Below are 22,789 nucleotides of genomic sequence, written 5' to 3'. Positions count from 1 at the left end.
CCTCTAACCAGCCTCCAACTGTCCCTCTGCCGTGGAGGTGGCAGTCTTCTGACACACAACTCAGGGCCCGCCTCGGTTCCTTCTTGTCTCCAGGCAGCACGAGCACCCGGAACAGCAGCCAGAAAGGAAGCAGCGTCGTGAGCGTCAAGCAGAAGAGCAGACGGGAACTTTACATGGAGAAGCTGCAGGAACACTTAATCAAAGCAAAGGCCTTTACCATAAAGAAGTGAGTGAGTGCGTGAGGATACCTGGGGGCTGGGGGCACCTCCTCAGCATCAGCCAAAGGCAACCTGCTTGAGAAGTGACCTCTCCCATCAAAAGTGTCATCAGCTTCAGGCAGAGAAAAATGCCCCACCGTGATATTGCTTTCAAGATTCACTTTCCAACAGGATGATTCGTTTTTATATCCATTGCACTTCTAAACACACTAGCCCACAGTATATAATTCCAGGCACACGAATGAGTCCAACCAGACAGGCAGTGAAGTCAAATTGGAAGGTTCTCGGAGATATGCTCACCCTCTAGAGGGAAACTGAGGTGCACTCAAGAAGTGGTTTGTCCTTCATGCAGCCCAAGGTCACCAGCCAAGGTCACAGGGCCCCCCTCCCAGGTATCAGGGAGGCAGACCAGCAGCAGACGGGAGTGAAAACAGGGCCGGTGCCTCAAGGCTGGCCCTGAGCCTGAGCTCTGAGACCAAGGGCTGTGCTCACCTGGACATGGTCTTGAGTTGTGAACCATGAAGAGAAGGGGCAGAGGCTTGGCACACAGCCAGAGTGGAAGCACAGGGATGAAGGAAGCTGAGCCCCAGAGCCCAGGATGATGCCTAGCCCCGGGGACGAGGGCGGAAAGGGGAGAAGCTGGGCTCCCAGCTTCTACCGGGGCCCAGCAGGACCAGGGGGTCCTGTCACTCTCACCGCAGCCCAGGCCCTCGGGTCTCGTTACACCTTTTGCAGAAGAGGAGATGAAAGCACACAGGGCTCAGTAACAGGATCCAAGTCTCACAGGTGGAGAGTAACTGAATCAGGGCACAAACCAGCCCCTCGTTTCCCAGGCTACCACTCCGTTATGCTTCAGGAGAGAAGCCTTGAACTTGCGCAGAGTCTGTGTCAGAGCAGGGGGCCCTGCCCCAGCGAAGTGTCCTGAGGCCAGAGCAGGGGAGGGCGAGCTGTGCGGGAGGGCAGCAGAGGGCACAGTGATGGGATCTCTGGCGGGTCCTGCATTCCCACCCACCCCACACTGGGCGTCTGTCCCATAGGACCCTGCAGCTCTACGTGCCCATCAGGCAGTTCTTCTACGACCTCATCCACCCCGACTACAGCGCCGTCACCGACGTGTACGTGCTTATGTTCCTGGCGGACACCGTGGACTTCGTCATCATTGTCTTCGGCTTCTGGGCCTTCGGGGTAGGTGGGGAACCAAGGCCACCGCACCGCGGGGATGAGCGATGCTGTCCTGCGGGTGCATCCAGGCCTGAGCCTGCGGTCTCCTCCCCAGAAACACTCGGCTGCAGCCGACATCACGTCCTCACTGTCCGAGGACCAGGTGCCAGGGCCCTTCCTGGTGATGGTGCTCATTCAGTTCGGGACTATGGTGGTGGACCGGGCGCTCTACCTCAGGAAGACTGTCCTGGGAAAGGTCATCTTCCAGGTCATCCTGGTGTTTGGGATTCACTTCTGGATGTTCTTCATCCTGCCTGGCGTGACCGAGAGGTGAGGCCTTGGGAACTGGAGCTGTGGGGCCACTTTCCTGCAACCCGTAGGGGAAGGAAATGTTTTGTAAGGATAAGCCCGTAGGGAAGGAGAGGATAGGGGTTAATCAGTACCACTGCAAAGTCAGGGTTTAACACAATGCAAGTGCATTGTCTTACAGCTCTGCAGGCCAGGGGGCAGACCCAGGCCTCACTGGACTGAAATTACGATGTGGGCGGGGTGACGGTCCTTTCTGGAGAGTCCCCGGAGAATCCATCTTTTGCCCTCTTCTAGCTTCCAGAGATGCCCAGGGTCTCCTCCTCCTCCTGCAAACCCTGCGTCTCTTCCCTGCCGCGTCTCCTCCTGCCCACAGCCGAGCGAGGCTGTCCGTCTAAGGCCTGCTTGTGGGGCCCCCTGGGCAGCTACACTTCTTCCCAACCTCCAGGTCCCCAAGCCTAGCATGTCTGTCAAGTCCTCTTGGCCGGGGAAGATCACGCATTCCCAGGTTCCGGGGGTGAGGACGTGCCCATCTTCGGGTGGGGTCTGGGGGCATTCTTCGGGTGACCACACTGCCCTCCCAGCTGTGGAGGATGTCATTAGCTTAGGAATGACTCCTGCCAACCGAATGCGGCTGAGACGTCTGTGATAAGGACCTGCCTTTAGAAGCCAGAGGGAAGATGAGGCTTTTCTCTCTCACCCTAAACTTGTGTCCTTCTGTACCAGAAGAGCATCCCACCCTGTACTTTTCTGTTTTCTCACCCAGGAAGTTCAGCCAGAACCTGGTCGCACAGCTGTGGTACTTCGTCAAGTGTGTGTACTTCGGGCTGTCCGCCTACCAGATCCGCTGCGGCTACCCAACTCGGGTCCTCGGCAACTTCCTCACCAAGAGCTACAACTACGTCAACCTCTTCCTGTTCCAGGGGTGAGGGTGCTCGATGCCATCCTGGCCACGCGCAGAGTGTGGGGGGCCGGGGGGCAGTAGGAGTATGGGGGCAGCAGAAGGCAGATTGTTTACCATCTGAGCCGCCAGGGATGGGAGTGATTCTGTGGCCATGGCAGGAGGGGAGCCTTCCCAGGTGGAGCTAGTGGTAAAGAATTCGCCCCCCAGTGTGAGATGTAAGAGACATGGGTTCGATCCCTGGGTTGGGAAGATCCCCTGGAGGAGTGCAGGGCAACCCACTCCAGTGTTCGTGCCTGGACAGAGGAACCTGGCGAGCTTCAGTCCACAGGATTGCAACGAGTCAGACACGACTGAGCAGCTGAGCACACAGCACACTCCCATTCACAAGAGCATCAAAAATAATAAAATACTCCAAGCTAAATTTAGCCAAAGAAGTTTAAGATTTGTACGAAGGGGTCTTAATGAAAGAAATTGAAGACACTTTCAAATGTATTTATAAAAGGAATTCCAGTTTTTTAAGACCATCAGCCAAAAAAGAAAGAAAGGGCAAATACCATTCCTTAATGGACTGATAATGAAAAGCAGTTGTATTCCATGTTGAATTTTTACAGTAACAGTGACCTTGAGAATTTTTCTGAGTTGTCAGGGCTGACAGTCAGGACCTTCATGAGCCTGCAAAATTGTCCAGTGATGGGGCAGCCCACAGCTGTCCTTCTAACAAGACTTGGTTTCTACAGGTTCCGCCTTGTCCCTTTCCTGACGGAGCTGAGGGCTGTGATGGACTGGGTGTGGACAGACACGACCCTGAGCCTGTCCAGCTGGATTTGCGTGGAGGACATCTATGCTCACATCTTCATCCTCAAGTGTTGGCGGGAGTCGGAAAAAGTAAGCCAATAGCAGTGCCTCAGCCGTATTTGTGTCTTTTAGATACAGGCCGATTATAAGATTGATAAGAACTTCTGCAAGTTTTGTGGCCCAATAAATGAGGCAGAACCCACCGGGACCTATGAACACCCCCTTGACTTCATCCTGCTGGAGTTAGGAATCTGGACCTGCCGCTGCCATAGCAAGAAGAGCCTCCAGATGATTCTTTTTCTGGCAGATGCTTATTGTGTTGTTGTGAGAAGAGGTGACACAGTGCTGGACCACACAGTCATTCTGAAATGGCTCATCTGGGAGAAGGAGGGGGTGAGATGTGCTGGAGAGAAAGTGGTCCAGGTGTCTGAGACTCAGGTTCACCCTCTGAGTCACTCTTCGATGAGGGACAGAGGAGGCAACCTCTTTGTGCAAAGGAAATCAAAGTGAAAATATCTGCTCATTCTGCTAGGCTGGATTTTAAGGTTTAGATGTGGATGGAATTATGATTCCATCAATCCGAAAGGAAATCAACCCTGAATACTCACTGGAAGGACTGATGCTGAAGCCGAAGCTCCAATACTTTGGCCACTTGATGCGAACAGTTGACTCACTGGAAAAGACCCTGATGCTGGGAAAGACGGAAGGCAGAAAGTGAAGAGGGCAACAGAGGATGAGATGGTTGAATAGCATCATCAACCCAATGGACACGAACTTGGGCAGACTCTGGAAGATGATGAAGGACAGGGAAGCCTGGTGTGTTGCAGTCCATGGGGGTTGCAAAGAATCGGACATGACTTAGCAACTGAACAACAGCATGATTATTCAAGGGATTTTTCAAAAGTTTACCATATGTGTGTAGTCCAGCCTCCAGAGTACCCCTGAAAGGAGACAGGTCCCACAGAAGCAGCGTCTAAGTATGGAACAGGTGTGTAGACCCAAGCAGCCTCCAGGACACATAGCAGAGCTGAGCCCTCCACTCGCCTGCAGGCTGAGCTCCGGGCTGGGGAGCCCGTGATGCAGCAAATGGAGGTGATTCCAGCCTGGACAGTGTGGTCCTGACAACATGTGTTACAAGCAAAGTTAAAATGTTTTCCACCCGCCAAGGTGGGGAGGAGCCCCTTGAAAGGCACAGCTTCAAATATTCAGGAATTTAACGTAAAATGTCTTTCTCCCACTTGATCCCTTAAAACCAGGGGTTTATTCAGCAGACGCTTTGGTCCCTTGGTCCACAGGTCTGCCCCCAGCAAACCCACAGAGTCCTTTTAAGGAAAAAACCACTCAGGCCCCAGTGGACCCTATGGGGGTCACAGAGCAGGCTCCTCACAGCCCAGCATTGCTGCCTCCCTTGTTCCAGGGCTGGGACTGGGTGCATTCTGAACAGATTCAGGACGCAGTCCCGGGCAGACTTTGTGGTCATAGTGCCCGCCCCTCCTGGGGACACCACCTGAGCGTGCCACCCTCCTGTTGCAGAGGTACCCGCAGCCCCGGGGGCAGAAGAAGAAGAAGGTGGTCAAGTACGGGATGGGGGGCATGATCATCGTGCTGCTCATCTGCATCGTCTGGTTCCCGCTACTCTTCATGTCTCTGGTCAAATCCGTCGCTGGGGTTATCAACCAGCCCCTGGATGTCTCAGTCACAATCACCCTGGGCGGGTACCAGGTAACCATGCCTCCCTCTGGGTCTCCAATCCCTCTCCCCTCTGTGGGTCCTTGTCGAGCGCAGCCCTCTCCCTGACCACCGGATGACTTACTGAGGTTCTGTGGATCCGCATCTCCTGTCTGAATATTGACAGTTCTGCAAATATGTGAGCTAAGGTACAGGAGACAGGGAAGAGAGAGCTCTGCACTGGCTGTGGGTAATACATGGTCTAATATTGTTCTCAGAACCCAGGATGCACAGAAGGAATTTCAAATATTAACCGTCCCGTGTGTCTTTGTTTTCCAGCCTATTTTCACAATGAGTGCCCAGCAAAGCCAGCTGAAAGTTATGGACCAGCCAATGTTTAATAAATTCATTAAAGCTTTTTCTAAGGACACTGTAAGTAGCTGCGTGGAGCTGGTCTCTGTGAACAGCTGTCACCTTGGCCAGCTGACTGTCGTCACCTTACTCACCACTTGGCCACAACCTGAGCTGGAGGGCAGGACTTCCCAGGGATGATCAGTTGTTACACTGCAGGTTCCTGGCCACTGGCCACTTTGATCATCTAAGATGTGGTGTCTGTATTATTGGACATAAGTGATAATGAACATAATTCTAATTCAGAGAATCTTCATGTTAAACACAACAGGTGCTGATCCTTTTCAAATCTCTAAAGTTTTTAAATCGTGGTACATATTTATCCCTTTGACTGGGAGGTCTCCTGCAGGAGTCTATCCTAAAGAAGTCATTCAGAATATGGGAGAAGCCCCAGGCAGGTACCTGCTTGTGACAGCATCCTCCCCATTCATAAGAACTAGGCAGCTTGGGGATTCAACAAGTAGGACTGAATGAATCAATTATGGCAGATTTTCCAAGCAACTTCCTTTCTAATAAGATGATAATTATGAAGATGATTTCATGGCATGAAAATTTCTCAAAATGAAAGAGATTTAAAAGGATGCCATTATTTTAAAATTGATTTTAAAAATTAAGACATGCATCCTCAACTGTATAAAACGGGAATCAAGTTCTGGTGGTGGAATTGAGGCTGATGTCATCCTTCTCTCTGCATTCCATGCTTTTAATACTATGACAGTATGACTCTTCGTGGTTGAAATCGGCTTTACAAATGATACTTTTAATTTAAGTACAGTGATTAGGCAAACAGATGCTTTTCCCCATTGTAGAATGATTGGCCTGTAATGCCCGCTGTCCACGCTAGTCTTGAGGAATACACAGCTGTGAGGAAGGGCCCAGATGTCCAGGGTGGATTAAACTTGTCTCTCTTATGAGAGGAATGTTCCCCAATAGTTGATACATTTCTTATTTTTAGTGGGAAGGAAAAGATGACACTAAATCATCTGATTTTTCTGTACTGTTTGATTGGAGTGATTCCTTGGCCTTGTGGGGAGGGGGCCTTCCCAGGTGGCACTAGTGGTAAAGAACCTCCCTCCCCCGCCCCCGCCACAACAGTGCAGGACATGTAAGAGACGTGGGTTCAATCGCTGGATCAGGAAGATCCCCTGGAGGAGGGCATGGCAACCCACTCCAGTATTCTTGCCTGGAGAACCCATGGACAGAGGGGCTGGCGGGCTACAGCCCATAGGGTCGCAAAGAGCTGGGCACGACTGACTCGACCCAGCACCCGTACGCGTGGGAGTAGCAGCACCACCACTGGGGTCTGGTGATGTGACTGGAGCTCTTAGCGCCAGAACAGCCCAGACAGCGCGTTGGGATGAAAATCCCTCTGCACAGCCAGGGAGAGGGAAGGGTAGTCACCTTCTTGCATGTCCTCGGGGGTGTGGTCTATTTATGCAGCTGTGTTTGTGTGCACACAGGGTGCTATGCAATTTCTGGAAAATTATGAAAAAGAAGACATAACAGTCGCAGAACTGGAAGGAAACTCAAATTCTTTATGGACCATCAGCCCTCCCAGTAAGCAGAAAATGATACACGAACTCAAGGACCCCAATAGTAGCTTCTCTGTTGTTTTTTCATGGAGTATTCAGAGGTAGTTACTGGATTTCCGTGCATAATATCCCCCTTTTCCCCAACCTGAACTTGGGGTGGGGGTGGGGGGCATGGGAGGTTAGAAACCTCAGATTAACGTGGATCTGGGTTTATGTTAGTTCTCGAGTAATATCCATTCAATGCCACAGCTAATGTTTTTGTGTGTTATTAAACAATGATTTGCCTGAGACTCATTGGCCCAGCGAGAACGTCTCAATTTTCCTTTTTCTACTAACTTTAGCTCTAAAGCCTCTGACAGTGAGGTCAGTGAGTAAAAGAGAGAGGTGGAGAGAAAATAAATAGAGTCATGACTCATAGAATGAAACTGAGTCGGGTGAAGTGTGAGATTTCCCTGAGCTTGGGGTTTGGTCTTATAACACAGGACCTGTAGCCCCTGGAACCCCGAGTCTCCCTTGCCGGCCCGAGCACTGGGCAGCCCCTGTGGCTCTTTTCTCTAAGCCTGAGCTGGGGGAGCCCCTTGGGCAGGCCCAGACGGGGAGAGCAGGGATATTCCTACCCTCCCCCCACCCCCAACATGAGCCTCTGGCCAGCCTGTGGCCACCACATCGCTTATCGGGAAAAGTTCTCGCATCCGAAAGCCCGACGTGTCTGTGGGGCTGTTTGGGGGCCTGACCCAGCACCTTGGCTGATGAGCTTTGTTTCTCTCAGGATTCCAGGCAGGTGTGGGGTAGGCTTGTTGGGTGCACAATACCAGCTTCTTGGCTGGAATTAAGAGAGAACCATGATAGGTAAGGAAGAAAGCCTTCTGGAATCTGAATTCACAGGGACATAGTAAAGAAAGATTTTGGAGAGGGAGAGGGCTGCTGAGACTTTAAAGACCTCCTTCTTTAATCTTATTTTCTCCTTTTAAATGTCCCAAACTCCCCACATGGAATTCAGTGTTGGCAAAAATGCCCTTCCTTTGAAGAGCCACCCCCCAAAATTAAAAACCAATTTTTGATTGAACATTCTGTTTTTAATCGAGAGAATGGACATGTGGCATTGTTCTAGTTGCAAGGGAGCAACATGGTGATTTGATATTTATGTACTTTTCAAAATGGGCACCACAGCGTCTAGCGAACACTCACCACGTGGTTACCAACCATTTTCTCCTGTGATGAGAACCTCTAAGATCTACTCTTAGCAACTTTCAAATATGCAATGGAGTTTTATTAAAAATAGTCACCATGCTGTTCATTATGTAACCAGGACTTAATTATGTTATAACTGAAAATTCATTCCCTTTAACTTCCTTTCATTCCTGAAATGAAATAATCCATTTCATTTACCACCACCACCACCACCACCTCTGAGAACCACCAATTCGTTCTCTGTATCTATGAATTCAGGTTTTGTGTTTTTATTTCTAGATTTCACACACAAATGAGGTTATACGGTATTTGTCTTTATCTGACTTATTTCACTTAGCCTAATGCCATCAAGGTTCATCCATGTTGGCCCAAAGAGTAAGATTTCCTTCTTTTTATTCCTGAATAAGATTCCATCGTGTGTATGTGTTAACCTTCTTTATTCATGTATCTGAATGCACGCGTTGCTTCTGTATCTTGACTATTATAGATGCTGCCGTGAATGTGGTGGGGCAGATTTGTTTTCAAGTTAGTGTTTTCATTTTCTTTAGAAAAATACCCCGAAGTGGGATTGCTCCTATAGTAGTTCTATTTTTAATTTTTTGAGGAATCACCAAACTGTTTCCCACAGTGGCTACACCAGTCTCCATTCCCACCAACAGTGCACAGGGCTCCCTTCTCCCCACATCCTCACCAAATCCATCCCAGTGGAACAGTGCACAGGGCTCCCCTCTCCCCACATCCTCACCGAAACTTGCTGTCTCTTGCCTCTTTAGTGATGGCCATCATGGCCCTTCTGAGAGATGTGAGGTGACATCTTATTGCGAATATTCTGTTCAAAATATGGATTCTGTGAGTCCTGGTGGAGACTAACATCACTGGGCTAACCTAACGTGCCTCAGAGCCCTATTAGATTCTCAGGTCCACGTCTCTTTGGGTCCCCACACTCTTCCTCCTCACCTGTGATTGGTGTTGAAGGTGCTTGCAGCCGCCTTGGATATCTGAGAGGCTGGATGTCCAGGTGAGGTGGACAGAGCGGTTGGGGTTGACAATCGTGGACCCAGTGAAACTTGGTGAGATGAGTGTTTCAGGAGTTTTAATCTCACCTGCAGATCTGTGAATAACCGCTGACCTTGACCTCTTCTTTTTTCTTTCACAGAAACATGAGTCTGGGTGCAAAAGCAGAAATAGCAACAGATAAGCTTTCTTTCCCTCTTAAAAACAAGACACGAGAGAATATTGCTAAAATGATAGCTGGCGGCGACACGGAAAGTTCCAGGACGCCCGTGTGAGTTGGTTATCGTTGTTAACACAGTGACAGTAGGCGTGTGTATCTGGTACAGAGTCTCCTCTACAAACATGGGTGGGCAAGAAACTCAACCTACTCACTTGGGTGACTCGAATGAGCCTGTGCTTAGAGCCCCAGGTGGGCTGTATCAAAGCCCCACCTGTTCTCCACCCACTCCCTCCGCCCAGCATGTCTGGGGAGGACTGAACTCTTCTCTAGGTGACAGACTTTGCTCCCACCTGGCATAATCACCAAAACCAAGAAGAGTCCCTGGGAGACCCTTTTCTACCATCACCCCTGCTTCTGGGGCACTGAATCCCTGGCTAATGGAGATGGGTGAGAAGGCAAAGGGGCAGATGGAAATTTGAGGGGAGAAATCTGTATCTTTTATATTAAGATCTTATATATAAGCTGTATCTTATATATTCTTCTGCCACACGACACTGCACTCCAGACATCTAAGCTGTGATGTTAGAGTCTCATGTGAGAACCAGCAGGAACAAACAACTGCTGCTGATCCCAAACTGCCCAGTGCCCAGCTCTGTCCCCATCTGCCCCAACCCAGGTCAAAGCGCTGAGGGTGAGAACCAGCACCATGCAACCCTCAGACATGGTTCTGAAAGTACCCCATGTCAGGCACTGACCACCAAGGGCCCCTGAGACCCGTCAGGCTCTCCCCATCGCTTTCTGATGAGAAAGCAACCTAAAGAGATGGAGCAGCCGTGGGCTGAGGGCTCAGATGCCAGTCCTCTCTTCCCTACACCCGCATCCTCATATCAGCTGGAGCAGCCCATTCCACTAGAGAGAGTTTTGAAATCCTGAAAATTAAAATTGAAAGCGTGGGCAGATCTTAGCAAGAAAGATAGCCCCTTGCTTCAGAAAAGTCACAGGTGTGGAAAAATCTGTATAGCCATCTTTAAGCCATTAATTAGCTTGGTACAGAGGTGGCCTGAACATTTGGTTAGAACCTGTTGAATTTATTCAGCTTTGGAGACTTCTGATTTTAAGGGACACTACGTGTATTTACATTATGTAAAATACACATAATGTATTTTAATACACTATGATGACTGCACAGTGCATAATTATAGGAAGACTCTCACCATTATTTGTTTGAAATGAGGTCAAAAGTAGCAAAAAAAAAATCATTTTTGCATGGTGATGCAGTGGTAAAGAATCTGCCTGTCAGTGCAGAAGACTCAGGAGATGTAGGTTTGATTCCTGGGTTGGGAAGATTCCCTGGAGGAGGAAATGGCAACCCACTCCAGTATTCATGCCTGGGAAATCCCATGGACAGAGGAGCCTGGTGGATTATGGTCCATGGTGTCGAAAAGAGTCGAACACAACTAAGCAAATGAGTGTGCAAAACAACTAGAACTTAATTACCTCTTTTTTTTTTCTTAATTCCCAGGACCATAGAAAGGATTTACCCGTACTATGTGAAAGCACCCAGTGACTCTAACTCCAAACCCATAAAGCAGCTTTTATCTGGTAAGAATGAGAAGGAATCGCTTTGGAACAGTTCTTATTCTTTCTTTCAATCAGCATCTACAGTTTGCCCTTGCAGCCTCTCTCAAGCTCCTTGCCAGGTTTCTTTCTCATGTGACACAGTTGACAAGAAGCCTAGGGCTCCAGGCTATATCCACCAGCAAGAGGGGATCACTTACTCACCCAGGGCAAGTTCGTCATCTTCCTTTCTTCATCGATATAGAACGTGATTGACTGAAATCTATATTGAGTGACAGGTTAACAGATTTATCAGAACCTATTTACTTGCTTCTATTAGCAACCACATCTTTGGCAGAAAATTGCCTCCTACAGTGTTAATGCCAAAGGCCCCATGATAAAAACAAACAACAAAAAAAAGGAGGGCAAGAAATGGATGTGATTCAGCCCGAGGGTGACTGAGTGCTGGTAGTCAGGCTCCATCTATTACAGTTCTCACCCAGCAAAACTCAGCTCAGAGGTCACCTCCTCTGGGAAGCCGACCAGAAGCGGTCTCCCCAGGCTCACAGACCTTGTTGGTACAGGTGCTGTGGTGGTTGCCACGTGCCCATAAACTGGGCTTATAGAGGTGGCCTTTCCCACTGGACCAGGCTGCGTGCAATTGGGTGACCCCTGAGCCCCTCCTGCAGCACCTTCTTCCTGGAAGATGCTCAATAAACAGGGCTAACAGGAAGGAGCCCGTCGATTCCATCACAAGTCAGTTATTGCGGTTTTTAAATGTCTAGTTAGTTGTTGGGACTTGTCAGCAAAGATCCTCCAGTGACGGGGTTGCCTCCTCCCTATAGCAGCAGGACTGGCCTCTTGGAGAAAAAAGAGACCCCCTGCCACCCAGGCCCACCACTCCTTTTCCTCACAGAGTTGACATGCCCCTGTGCCCTCATCCTGGAACCCAGTGCCATGGGTACCAACCAGCTTGTGCCATCCCGGAACTGCTAACTGCATTAAATCCTTAAACTCTCCTGCTAACCAGATTTCATATTTCTCTTTCTCCAGAAAATAATTTCATGAACATCACCATCATTTTGTCCAGAGACAATGCGACTAACTCAAACAGTGAGTGGTGGGTTCTCAACTTGACTGGGAACAGAATCTACAACCAGGAAGCGCAGGCCCTGGAGCTGGTGGTCTTCAACGACAAGGTCAGCCCCCCCAGCCTGGGGTTCCTGGCCGGCTACGGGTAAGGAGCCGTTTTGCAATCGATGGTCATGAGAGGCACCCTCTGCACCCCACCAGGCTAAGGACAGGAGTCTTTTATCTTCCTAGAATTCCAGATTCTATAGCTGTGTTATTAGAATTCACAGACCCTTGGCTCTTCATATTATATTTTTAAAATTTTATTGAAGTAAAGTTGATTTACAGTGTTGTGTTAATAGCTGCTGTACAGCAAGGTGACTGTTATACAGATATATGCATTTCTTTTTCATATTCTCTTCCATTATGGTTTGTCACAGGGAACTTAGTTTTAAAAGATGAGGAACCAGAGTCCCAGAGAAGTAAAAAAATGTCTTGGGTGGTCCTTCCACCAAACAGGACCCAAAGCCATATTTGCCATATTTCCAGCTTTTTGACTATTGCTTCCTGCTACCACACAGTTTGGCGCAATTTGGGGTTTAATCTAGAAATTGGGGTCAAGTTCTCTCTTTTCTGCTAATGTTGCCTTCTGACCTTAGCAGATGAGAGTCAGTCAGAAATCAATTTGGGACGTGCCTGATGCACTTCTCCGCCTTCTGATGCTTCAGTCCTCTAACAGGCACCCCCCACAGGACACTGAGGTTTTCCACTTCCTAGAAAGAGCCTCTTAAGAAATCATTGTCTCTTTGGAATTTTATTATAAACACGAATCTCTGAGAAAGGCAGGGAAAAGTTCTCGATACAGAAAGTGTGCATAATAACGATTGCATTTCTACCACATATATCATGTAGCTTCCCCAGCTGGCTCAGTGGCAAAAAATCTGCCTACCAAGAGACGCTGGTTCGATCCCTTGGTAGGGAAGATCCCCTGGAGGAGGAAATGGCAACCCTCTCCAGTATTCTTGCCTGGGGAATCCCATGGACAGAGGAGCCTGGAGGGCTGTAGTCCATGGGGTCTCAACGAGTTGGATACAACTGAGCATGCATGCACACTGCATAGCTCATGCATATGACGTATGCAGTAAAACCACCAGAAGTTCATACGTGAAACTGTTAACACTGCTTGTCTCCAGAAGGTGAGCTTTCAAAGGACTTTGATTTTTCAAGTCCTACAGTTCTGTACTGTGTAATTTAAAAAAAGAAAGAGAGCATGCATTACCTTTTTCATTAGCCAAAAAGTCAATGGTTTCACCAAAGTGGAATAATTTAAGCTTTGGTAAGTCTATCACATTCTCTGTGGTATTTGAGGGAAAGTGTTGTTATGTTTTCTCGTGTGTGTGTGTGTGTGTGTGTGTGTGTGTGTGTGTGTGTTTCTGTTAACCATATTTAACTGCCAAATACTATTTCTACCTCTTTTTCTTCATCTTTTTTTCCCTAGTATCATGGGCCTCTACGCTTCCGTGGTGCTGGTGATTGGGAAGTTTGTCCGGGAATTCTTCAGCGGGATTTCTCACTCCATCATGTTTGAAGAACTTCCCAATGTGGATCGGATTCTGAAATTGTGCACAGACATTTTTTTAGTCCGGGAGACTGGAGAGCTGGAGCTCGAGGAGGATCTCTATGCCAAATTAATATTCCTGTACCGGTCGCCAGAAACCATGATCAAATGGACCAGGGAGAAAACAAACTGACACCCTGGCCACAGACCGCGAGCCGAGTTAACGTGGGGATTTTCCAAAGAAAAAAAGAAAAGCACAATCTTGTCCTGCGAGCTAAGCGTTTCCAGTTCGGCAGAAACAGTCTCTGTGCTGACGGGAGCAGAAGGGCTGGGCTCCCTTTTGCCCCCAGAGCTGTGAGCCAAGGCGCTGTTGAAACATCCTTCGTGTTAATTCCGTTCCTCTGAAGTCGGGGCTGCTCGCCTGTCAGTCCACGGTGTCTCGCGTCCTGATTGACTGTGTGGAGGAGTCGCTGACAGGTCTCATCCTAGAGACACGGGACAGCAGGAGGAGGAAGGAGAGACCTCCTGGGTGGACGGTGCCCTCCTGGAGATACCAGGTCATCGCAACGCCACGCCTGGCGCTCGGCTGCCAAGGGGATGCTGCTGTGGGGAGGGGCCAGGGGCCTGCACTCCAAATATGCAGCAGAGTCGGGGCTGAAACCCCTACACATGTTTCTAGAGGGAAGGAGGGAGGGGCTGGTGACCCACGGTGACGCCAGTGGAAGGATAAGCCTCATTCTAAGCAAAAAGATAACTTTAGTGACACTTACTGCCTTACCTTAACTGAAGAGTAATACGAAATCTTTCCATTCAACACCAGTGACTTCTCAGGAAAAAAAAAAAAGCAGCAAAACAAAGACATGGACGCAGTGTTGCCGAGGCCCAGCTGGTGGCTCTTCTGGTTCCAGAGAGTTCCTGCTTCCTGTAAAACCCCGACCCGGGAGACAGACAGAGATGCCGCCCGGTGGAGGTGGGGTCCTTGGACGCTGTCACCTTTGCTGACTGAGGTCTGAGCTCCCCTCTGCCCCCCTCACCCATGCTTCCTCCCGTTTCCATGACTCACAGCAGTGGTTTTTCCAGTATGTGACATTTTTTTCCCTATTTTTCAGGTCTCTCAACGAGTTTACATATTCCAATTCACATTTTTACATCTGAGACGGGTTTTTTTAAGTTCATAATTATGAAAGAAATATGTATATTGAGCTTGGGGCAATAAACAAACGGCCTTTTCTTAAATTATTATTATGGGTCATACAACGTCTTCATGAAATAACAATGTAGCATGAAAAGTTGATGATTGACATGTAGTTTTTGTTCCATATTAAAGGACAGTTTCTGAGAAGAATCATTGAATGGACTAGAATATGTCCCAAATAATTGACCCTCTGTAGTTTGGGTTCGGGACTGACTTAGAATAAAGCACATCCTGCAAAGTCACTTTAAGAATACTCTTCCTTCTGCCTTGTTGCATGAAATAGGAGAAGCGACCTTTCTGTGCTGTGTGCCCAGAGCTAAGAACCCACTTCTGGTGGGTTGGTTGTATTGTCGGTTTTCTCATGTGGGTGCTCAAGGGGATTAATAAAAGCAGAAACAACTGGTAAAAAAATAAACTTCCCAGGAGGAAACCACTACAGTGAATACAGAGGTTTTAAAACATATCAGAGTTCAAATGATGCCCAGTGTCTTCTAGAGAATCAGTGCAGACCTGTACCCCCGCTGTGAACGCCTGGAGCCTACCGCCCCCAGCCCCCCACTTAGGGTAAATGCTTGTCGTCGTAGCAATAAATGCCAAGCACTCAGGGACCTCAGCAGCCTTCCTGCACGTTCCAGTTGTGAATTCTTTTTAGAGACATCGGCGGGGGATCTGGAGAGAGAGCATACAGCACATTTAGGGAGGAGGGGAGAGGGACTCCCTCTCACAGGCACAGAGGTCAAGGACAACGGGATGGAAGACAAGTCCCACTGTTCAAGAAAGAGCCTCAGGTGTGGAGGAGGGAGGACGCAGAAGGACACAGAGATGTAGACGGCCCCGTCCTGCCTGGGTTGGAGGGGGACCCCAGCCCAGCCTGTCACCACCCCATTCAGCCAGATTCTCTGACAAGAAGGGGTCAGCAGGCTGTAACCAGCCACAAATAAGCACTAGGCCCTGCCCGGAGAATGATGGATGCGTGTCCTTTAGAATGTGTTCTCTGGAGACATCTTGGAGAGGGGTGTCCCCAAGGACCTGGGCAGTGGCCCTCCTGGCCAGTGAAGAGGGAGAACCAGGCAGAGAGTCCGTGAGGCTGGCCTCGGCCCTGGGGATGCTGGTGAGCTGGTGCCCGGTGAAGGTCCAGCATCTGGATGCTTTATTCACAATTGCCAAAATCTCAGAAGCAGCCAAGGTGCCCTTTGGTAGATGATCAGATAAATACACTAGGTTAGAACCTAGATGATAGAATATTGTTATTCAGCACTAAAAAGAAATGAGCTCTCGGGACATGAAAAGACATGAAGGGAATGTACACGCATTTTACTCAGTGAAAGAAGACAATCTGAAAAGGCTACACACTGTGGGCTTCCAACTATATGATGTCTTGAAAAAGGCTACATACCATGTGCTTCCAACTGTATGATGTTCTGGAAAAGGCAGAACTGTAGGGACAGTAAGACAATTGGTGGTTGTCAGGGGTTGAGGAGGAGGGAGGGGTGAACAGGCGGAGCACAGAGGATTTGTAGGAGAGTGAATATACTGTATGATACCAGGCAGATGGATACCTGTTGTTAGAAATTTGTCCAGACCCATAGAACGTCCCACGCTGAGAGCGAACTGTAATGTGAACTACGTGTGGCCTTTGGGTGACAGTGACATGTCTATGTCGGGCCCTCACTTATAACAACTGTCCCATCTGGTGGGGGATGTTGGTAATGGCATGTGTGGGGCCAAGGGTTATTGGGAATCTCTGTATCTTCCTCGTACCTCTGCTGTGAACCCCAAACTGCTCTATAGAATGGTTTCAATAAAAAAGGCACCTGTAATGTTGATAAAAGCTCAGTGAGGGGCATGAATATGAAAGTGGAGAGAGACCTGGAATGTTCCGGTGATGCTGTTCCTCCCTGTGGAAAAACCCACGCAGGAAAGCGGAGAGAAGAGCCTCCCAGTCCTTCTTCTTTAAACCCCTTAGTTCAGTCATTAGTCCCTGATTAGCCCAGCATGTGGCTTCCTCTTGTGGCCCAGCTAGTAAAGAATCTGCAATGCGGGAGACCTGGGTTCGATCCCTGGGTTGGAAAGATCCCCTGGAGAAGGGAAAGGCTGCCCGCTCCAGTATTCTGGCCTGGAGAGTTCCATGGACCGTATAGTCCATGGGGTCGCAAAGAGTCAGACACGACTGAGCGACTTTCACTGTATTTCATACTGTGACTGTTCCACTAGATCGGGGGAAGCCAGCCTGGAGACCCCCAACTGCCCCGAGCCCATCCTCCAACACCAGCATCCTCATGGGACTCCACTGGTCAGTCTAGACTTTGTCCCCAGAAGACTCTGAAGTGGCTCTGAAACTCCATCAGTTCAGTGGTTTCTACACTACACCACACCTAAGTCCAAACTTCTAGCCCTTATTCTGTTTCCATCACACACTGTGGTCCCAGCACTTTGTCCCGTGTCACGTCTGTGAGGCTCTGCAGAGAAATAAGATGACAACATTGAGATATCAAAGCAAAACACTAACATGGAAATACCCCAGCTTTAAATGCCAGCCTCCTTTCACAATTTTTTCCAGGGAGAAACGAAAGTTAAAATAGTACATCAATTTAAAGTCCAGGAATGAAAGAGCATGGATTAAATCCTCTCAACCTTCTAAGTAACAGAGAGAACTGTGTTCTCACCTGTCCCCAACTCTTTGCCCAGGAGGAACAGAGGCCACTTCAGGGAAGCGGCTCAAGGCGTCTTCTCAGTAACTTCTGCTCCTTCAGGTGTGAATTCCACTCCACACCAAGGTTCCGATTGGGCCTCATTTTTTTAAATAGTCCAAAAATCAGTAAGACCCACAGGGGTGCCCATAATGATTGAATTTCAAAAGCATTTCACCCAAGTCCCGGCCAGTCTGGCTGTGCACAGCTAACACATGTCTCAGAAGCATGAAGGGTGTCCCCAAAACCCAGAGCAGAAGCTCGAGTAAAGCTGGAGAAGTCACGCAGGTCCCAGACTGGCTGGGAAGCCTGTCCATCCAGCCAGGTGAGCAAAGTCCCAGCCCCTGACCGTGACCTTCACTCAGCGAAAAGCTGCAGCCTGGTGGGAGAGGCATCCCAGCTCATGTCATGGAGCTCTACTTGGGGACAGGGCATCCAAGCCACGGATGTGGAGTAATCTTCAGAATTGCCTCCAGTTCCTGTTAAAAAAGACAGACTTCTGGACCTCACACGATGCCGCAAGTCAGACTCGGGGGCCGCAGACGAAGATCTATCAAGTGTAAACCTTCCGGGTGATGCTGACATCAGCCAGACTGGAGGACTCAGCCTCCCCATCCTGGTCCTTAGAGGTGCTCTGGAGATGCCCGCAGAGCTGAGCAGTCCTGATTCCAGGCGGAAGACTCTGTGTAAATGTGAACCCTGCTGGCCCTCCGGCCGAGCCGGCATCTACCCTGGATCCAACATTTCATCTCCCCACCCCCACGACAGGATGCCTGTCCCTAGGCGTCAAAAGCAACTGAGAGATGAAAGCCCTGAGAAGGAAGGTCCATACCCGCATCGCATCCCTCAGCTTCCTGAGCACTTAGCTTTCTCAGGTGTTGGTCAAATGCCTGATGGGAAAACTAGGTCAAGCCTATGGGGAAAACTGAAGAATTTGTGCAGCCTTATAAAATTGATGGCTGACAAGGGACGTCTCTAGGCTGGGAACCAAGTCATAACCTACCACTGGAAATATCTGCACAGCCTCACTAGTAAACGATATTAAGTGCGGCGTGGCTGGGGGCCCTCAGCCTGGGCTCTACCCTAGAGGGGGCAGTGAGTCCTCACTTGGTCTGGACTCAGTAACATCAAGGAGGTTCTCAGACCTCAGGCAAAATCACACCCCCTCTGTCCCACCCCCACTGGATTAGACTGGAAATTATTTTGCAAAAAAACCCTACAATTGCATTAGAGAGAAGCCTAAAAGGAGCAGCCCTAAGGGAGGGGTGTGTTGCCTTGAACTTCTGTGAAGGGTGGATGGCATCTGGAGGTGCAAAAGGAGAAGGGAGGGCCTGGGGGGTGCTTGGGCCACCAGGGACAGACACCATCTGGTACAGAGCCTGGAACACCTGGACTGACCCGATGCCTGGACTGCTGGGCCTGCCCCAATGTGCCCGCGGAACCCAGGCCCTCACTCCTTCCCAGGACACAGACCTCCAGGTGTGCAAGTGTAGACACTCAAGATCCCACCAAATAAAACTGGTTTCCATCTCCTAGCTGTTTTCTCTGATGTGTTCATCTGTTTAGATTGTTGGTACCACCTCCATCACGGCAAGCTTCTTTCAGGGAAAATTTTACATCCATCATGTTGTTCCATCTCCGCGTAGGAAGACTTTATGAGAACAGAGGCGGGTTGAGCTGTGGAAAGTTCTGGGATAACTCTCTGGATTCCAGTGCCTTTGACTGGCTGGCTGACGGCTTGGCCAGGCTGCATGCCTGCCCCTCCCCACCCCGGAGGGGCTGCCCGGAGCCTGCCCTCGGAGGCCGCCAGCACATACACTGAGTGAGCCAGGGCCAGGCCTTCCTGAAACACTAAGGATGCATCAGGGAGCCACACACAGCTCTACTCAGTCACGAGAGATGCTGCTGGGGCACCGGGCTGATGCAAAGCGGTGAAATATTAATGAGCCTTGCAGATGGTTCATTGCTCAGCACCACCCTGTGTCTGAAGCAACTGATGACAAGCAGCCTCTGCCCTGTATCGCCCTTGGGGCAAGAAACCCAGAAAGCATATCAACTACCCCACCCCCCAAATAAAACAAAGAATCAGAAAATATCAAACAGCCAGAAAAATGAGGAGAGACCCTGTGGTGTCAGTGAGTGTCCTGAAAACAAAACCCCCATGCAGAAGGGGCAGAGGGGCCCTACAGACAGCAGTCATGTGGGAGTCTGGCTGGGCTGCTGCCCACACTGGGGTCCAGCCAGAGTGAGCGCCAGGCTCAGGTCGGCTCTGCAGAGACACTGAGGCTGGGGGCAGGGGTGGGGCACAAGGGCCACAGGGAAGGTGCGTGGGCTTGGCACTGCTCTGTGGGCTCCTGATGAGAATGATCCAGGAAATGAACCACAAAAAGGGATATCGGTCCAGCTTTTCCAGACATTGAAAGGATAAAGAGGTTACATATTATGAACAAATGTAGGTCATTTTACAACTTACGCAAAATGGAAAAAATCCTTTTAAGATAAGGATTGCAAAAACTGACTTCAAATAAAATTTTCAACCCCCCCCAGAAATGTTCTATGCCAATTAATAAATTGAATTCATAATTGAAAACTCTCCCAGAGAAAACTCCAGGCAAGATGAATTCACTTGTGAATTGTGGCAAAAAATTTAAAAAGAAATGCCAATCCCTACATAAAGTCTCTTAGAAAGTAGAGAAGAATCCTCAATTCAAGGCCCATGTTACCCTGATTCCAACATCATCACAGATGCTTCAAGAAAAGAAAATTAGAGAAAGACAGCCCTCACAAGCTCAGACACAGAAATCTTTAACACAATTTAGCAAATCCAATTCAGCAGTGCACTAAAAAAATTCATGATCAAGTGGGCTTAACATCAGAAAAAGTCATGGTAATTCATCACGTTAGCAGAAGTTCAGGTCCATCCACTAGGTACCCAGGGGAAGGGTCACCCTGAAGTGTCAACCTTAGCCAAGTTGTACATAAAGTAAAAAGACACAAATGCCACTATGTAGGCAATAATTCAAGAAATCCATGAGCCTTTCTTGGAAAAAGAGAAATTTAGTTAATAAGGGATGAGTCAAAATAATTTATTTTTAAAAAAAGGAAAAATGATGGTTTAAAATTAGTAGTGGTAAGTTCTGAAGCATTTAAATATAAATTTAAGAGTAAGTTTTTCAGACTTAAAAAAAAAACAGGGATTGCGGTTAAAGAAGATGTCAGTGTTACAAACCTCAAACATGGAAAATTAATAATAGAATCAGAAAAATATTAAGAAAAAAGGGTCCAGGTGGTGCTAATTTTCCCATATTCCAGAGCAAGGAATTGACAGAAAATGTCAAAAGCTGAAATAGTTACATGTGAAAGCATAAACAATCCAATGTATTTCAAATGTGAGATCTTTTAGAAATACATACATATCTTATTAAGAAACACATCTGTATTTCAAAAATTGTTTAGCTTTCCTTCTCTCTCACTAAATTCCATGAAGATTAAGTGTCACACTTTTATTTACAAATAGTAACTAGGAGCCTGTCCTGTAGAGAATTCATACCTGCTGGTCCCTTTCCCAGTTTGTCCAGAGGCCTGGAGTGATGGCCATGGAGGAAATGCTTGTTTCTGAAGATGAGACTGAAGGGAATTATTTTATTCTTTGTACTTTTGGGGTTGCTCGCTGTGCTTTTTTTCAGCACTGAAAATTACATAATTTTCATAAAACAGAAAATTACATAATTTCCATAAAACAAAACCCCAAGGAGGGAAGCAGAGCTCCATCCAGGGTGGAAATGCCCTCACCCTCTGTAGCCAGACTGGGCACCTGGGGGCCAGTGGGCAGCAGACATGTGGGCGTTTCAGCCCCGGGCACTGAGCCAGTCCAGAGGAAACACCAGAAGTGCACACAGTCAAGCCTCCCATCCCACCTGCCACTGGCTGGATGACACCAGCGGCTCCTCTGCTGTTTCCTGGAGGCACCACTGTTTTCTTTTGGAAGTGAGGGATCTGAGCCGTGGAATTAAAAGCTCAGCCTAGCCTCTTCGTGAACCTCCTGGACTCTGCCGCCTGGTACCCGCCAAACTGGTGTGGAAATGTCCTCCGGGTGTGATTTCTGCCTGAGTCTCCCCCACCCCATCCAACTCACCGACACCCGCCAGGCACCCAGACCAGCGCTGTCCAAGGGGCTTTCTGTGGCCAGGGACACACAGGGCCACCCAGCATCTCAGACGTGACAGTGTGATAATGAATGAAATAAATGAATTTTATTTCCTTTGTGTCCACTTTAACAGTTCCATGTGGCTACCGGGGGCAGCAGGCTTGGAGGCGGGACTGCTGCTACTCTGACATCACGAGGTGCTGGGTGGTGGGGGCAGAGGGACGGTCTTGGTTCCTGACAAGGGATAGCACCCCGTGTCCACGCTAGTGGGGACATTGCGTATTCATCCCAGTGCTGGGGCGCTACCAGCACCTACAGGCAGCTGGCTGAACTGCAATGCCAGTAACACTCCCCAATCCCCCCGAGATGTGGCAGGTGGGCCAGGTCAAAGCTGAGCGGAGACCCCGGAGGCCCAGCTGGTCCTTGTCCACCAATCAGCGTCAGGTGTGACGTGGGGCAGGAAGAGTAAGAGCAGACAGACACAACAAACAAGGTTAATAAAGCCTGTGTCTGTGAGTGCGCGCACTCATGTGTTTGTCCAATCAGCTGTTTAGACAAGTGTCGCCCATCCTGCGGCCCGTTCTGTGTCTATCAGCAGTGACCCTGCAGCTGGTCCCGGTGAGGCGGTCCTGAACCCGCTCCACAGCGCCACCTGGTGGCCTGGGAATTCGGGTGCTGAGCCCTTGAGCGGAGACCTTCCTTAACAAACCTTAATTATTATTATTAAAATCAGCATCTTTACTTCACTTCTCTGAAGGCTTATTCATATTTTCATTTTAGAGTGCAAATAAGAATACGGTAGAACATATTTGAAAAGTAGTCATTATTGTAAGGTCTATAAGTGACATATAGTAAATGAGATAAAGAATTCGATACACTCGTATTCTGAAGAGCACACAAATTCAGGTGAAAAGTGCAGGAATCATAAAGTGATGATCTGATAGACTTTTAATCTTGCATGACCTGCACAGCTCTACGACTGATTTAAAACTTTTTTAATTTTAAAAGACACTGTTCATAAGACACTGACAAAAAAATGCTCGAGGTCCTCGTAGGAAACTAGGTATTTCAGGCAGATTCACGAACCTAAGTTATTAAGCCAGAAAGGAAAGAGAGAGGGGACAGCCCACAAATAAAGGCTGTTACCTGAAAAAAAAAAAAGAAAGAAAGAAAAAAGAACAACCTGAAAGCTGAGAATTACATTTTATTCA

General features: G+C 48.7%; 1 protein-coding gene across 1 annotated transcript in view; it reads left to right on the top strand.

Moving 5' to 3' along the window:
- PIEZO2 (piezo type mechanosensitive ion channel component 2) overlaps nt 1–14,983 on the top strand; it is a 255,503-nt gene extending 240,520 nt beyond the window's left edge. Inside the window, exons 41-52 of the mRNA XM_018039712.1 lie at nt 94–226; nt 1,256–1,403; nt 1,495–1,709; nt 2,452–2,610; nt 3,327–3,474; nt 4,918–5,106; nt 5,392–5,484; nt 6,924–7,096; nt 9,343–9,471; nt 10,883–10,962; nt 11,971–12,154; nt 13,487–14,983. Of these exons, the coding sequence (XP_017895201.1) occupies nt 94–226; nt 1,256–1,403; nt 1,495–1,709; nt 2,452–2,610; nt 3,327–3,474; nt 4,918–5,106; nt 5,392–5,484; nt 6,924–7,096; nt 9,343–9,471; nt 10,883–10,962; nt 11,971–12,154; nt 13,487–13,739 (1,904 nt within the window). The 3' untranslated portion in view covers nt 13,740–14,983. The remainder of the gene's footprint in view (nt 1–93; nt 227–1,255; nt 1,404–1,494; nt 1,710–2,451; nt 2,611–3,326; nt 3,475–4,917; nt 5,107–5,391; nt 5,485–6,923; nt 7,097–9,342; nt 9,472–10,882; nt 10,963–11,970; nt 12,155–13,486) is intronic.

This window comes from Capra hircus, chromosome 24, assembly GCF_001704415.2.
Source record: "Capra hircus breed San Clemente chromosome 24, ASM170441v1, whole genome shotgun sequence".
Classification (NCBI taxonomy): Eukaryota; Metazoa; Chordata; class Mammalia; order Artiodactyla; family Bovidae; genus Capra; species Capra hircus.
The sequence above is the reverse complement of the archived record's forward strand: the minus strand, read 5'-3'. Positions and strand labels throughout refer to the sequence as shown.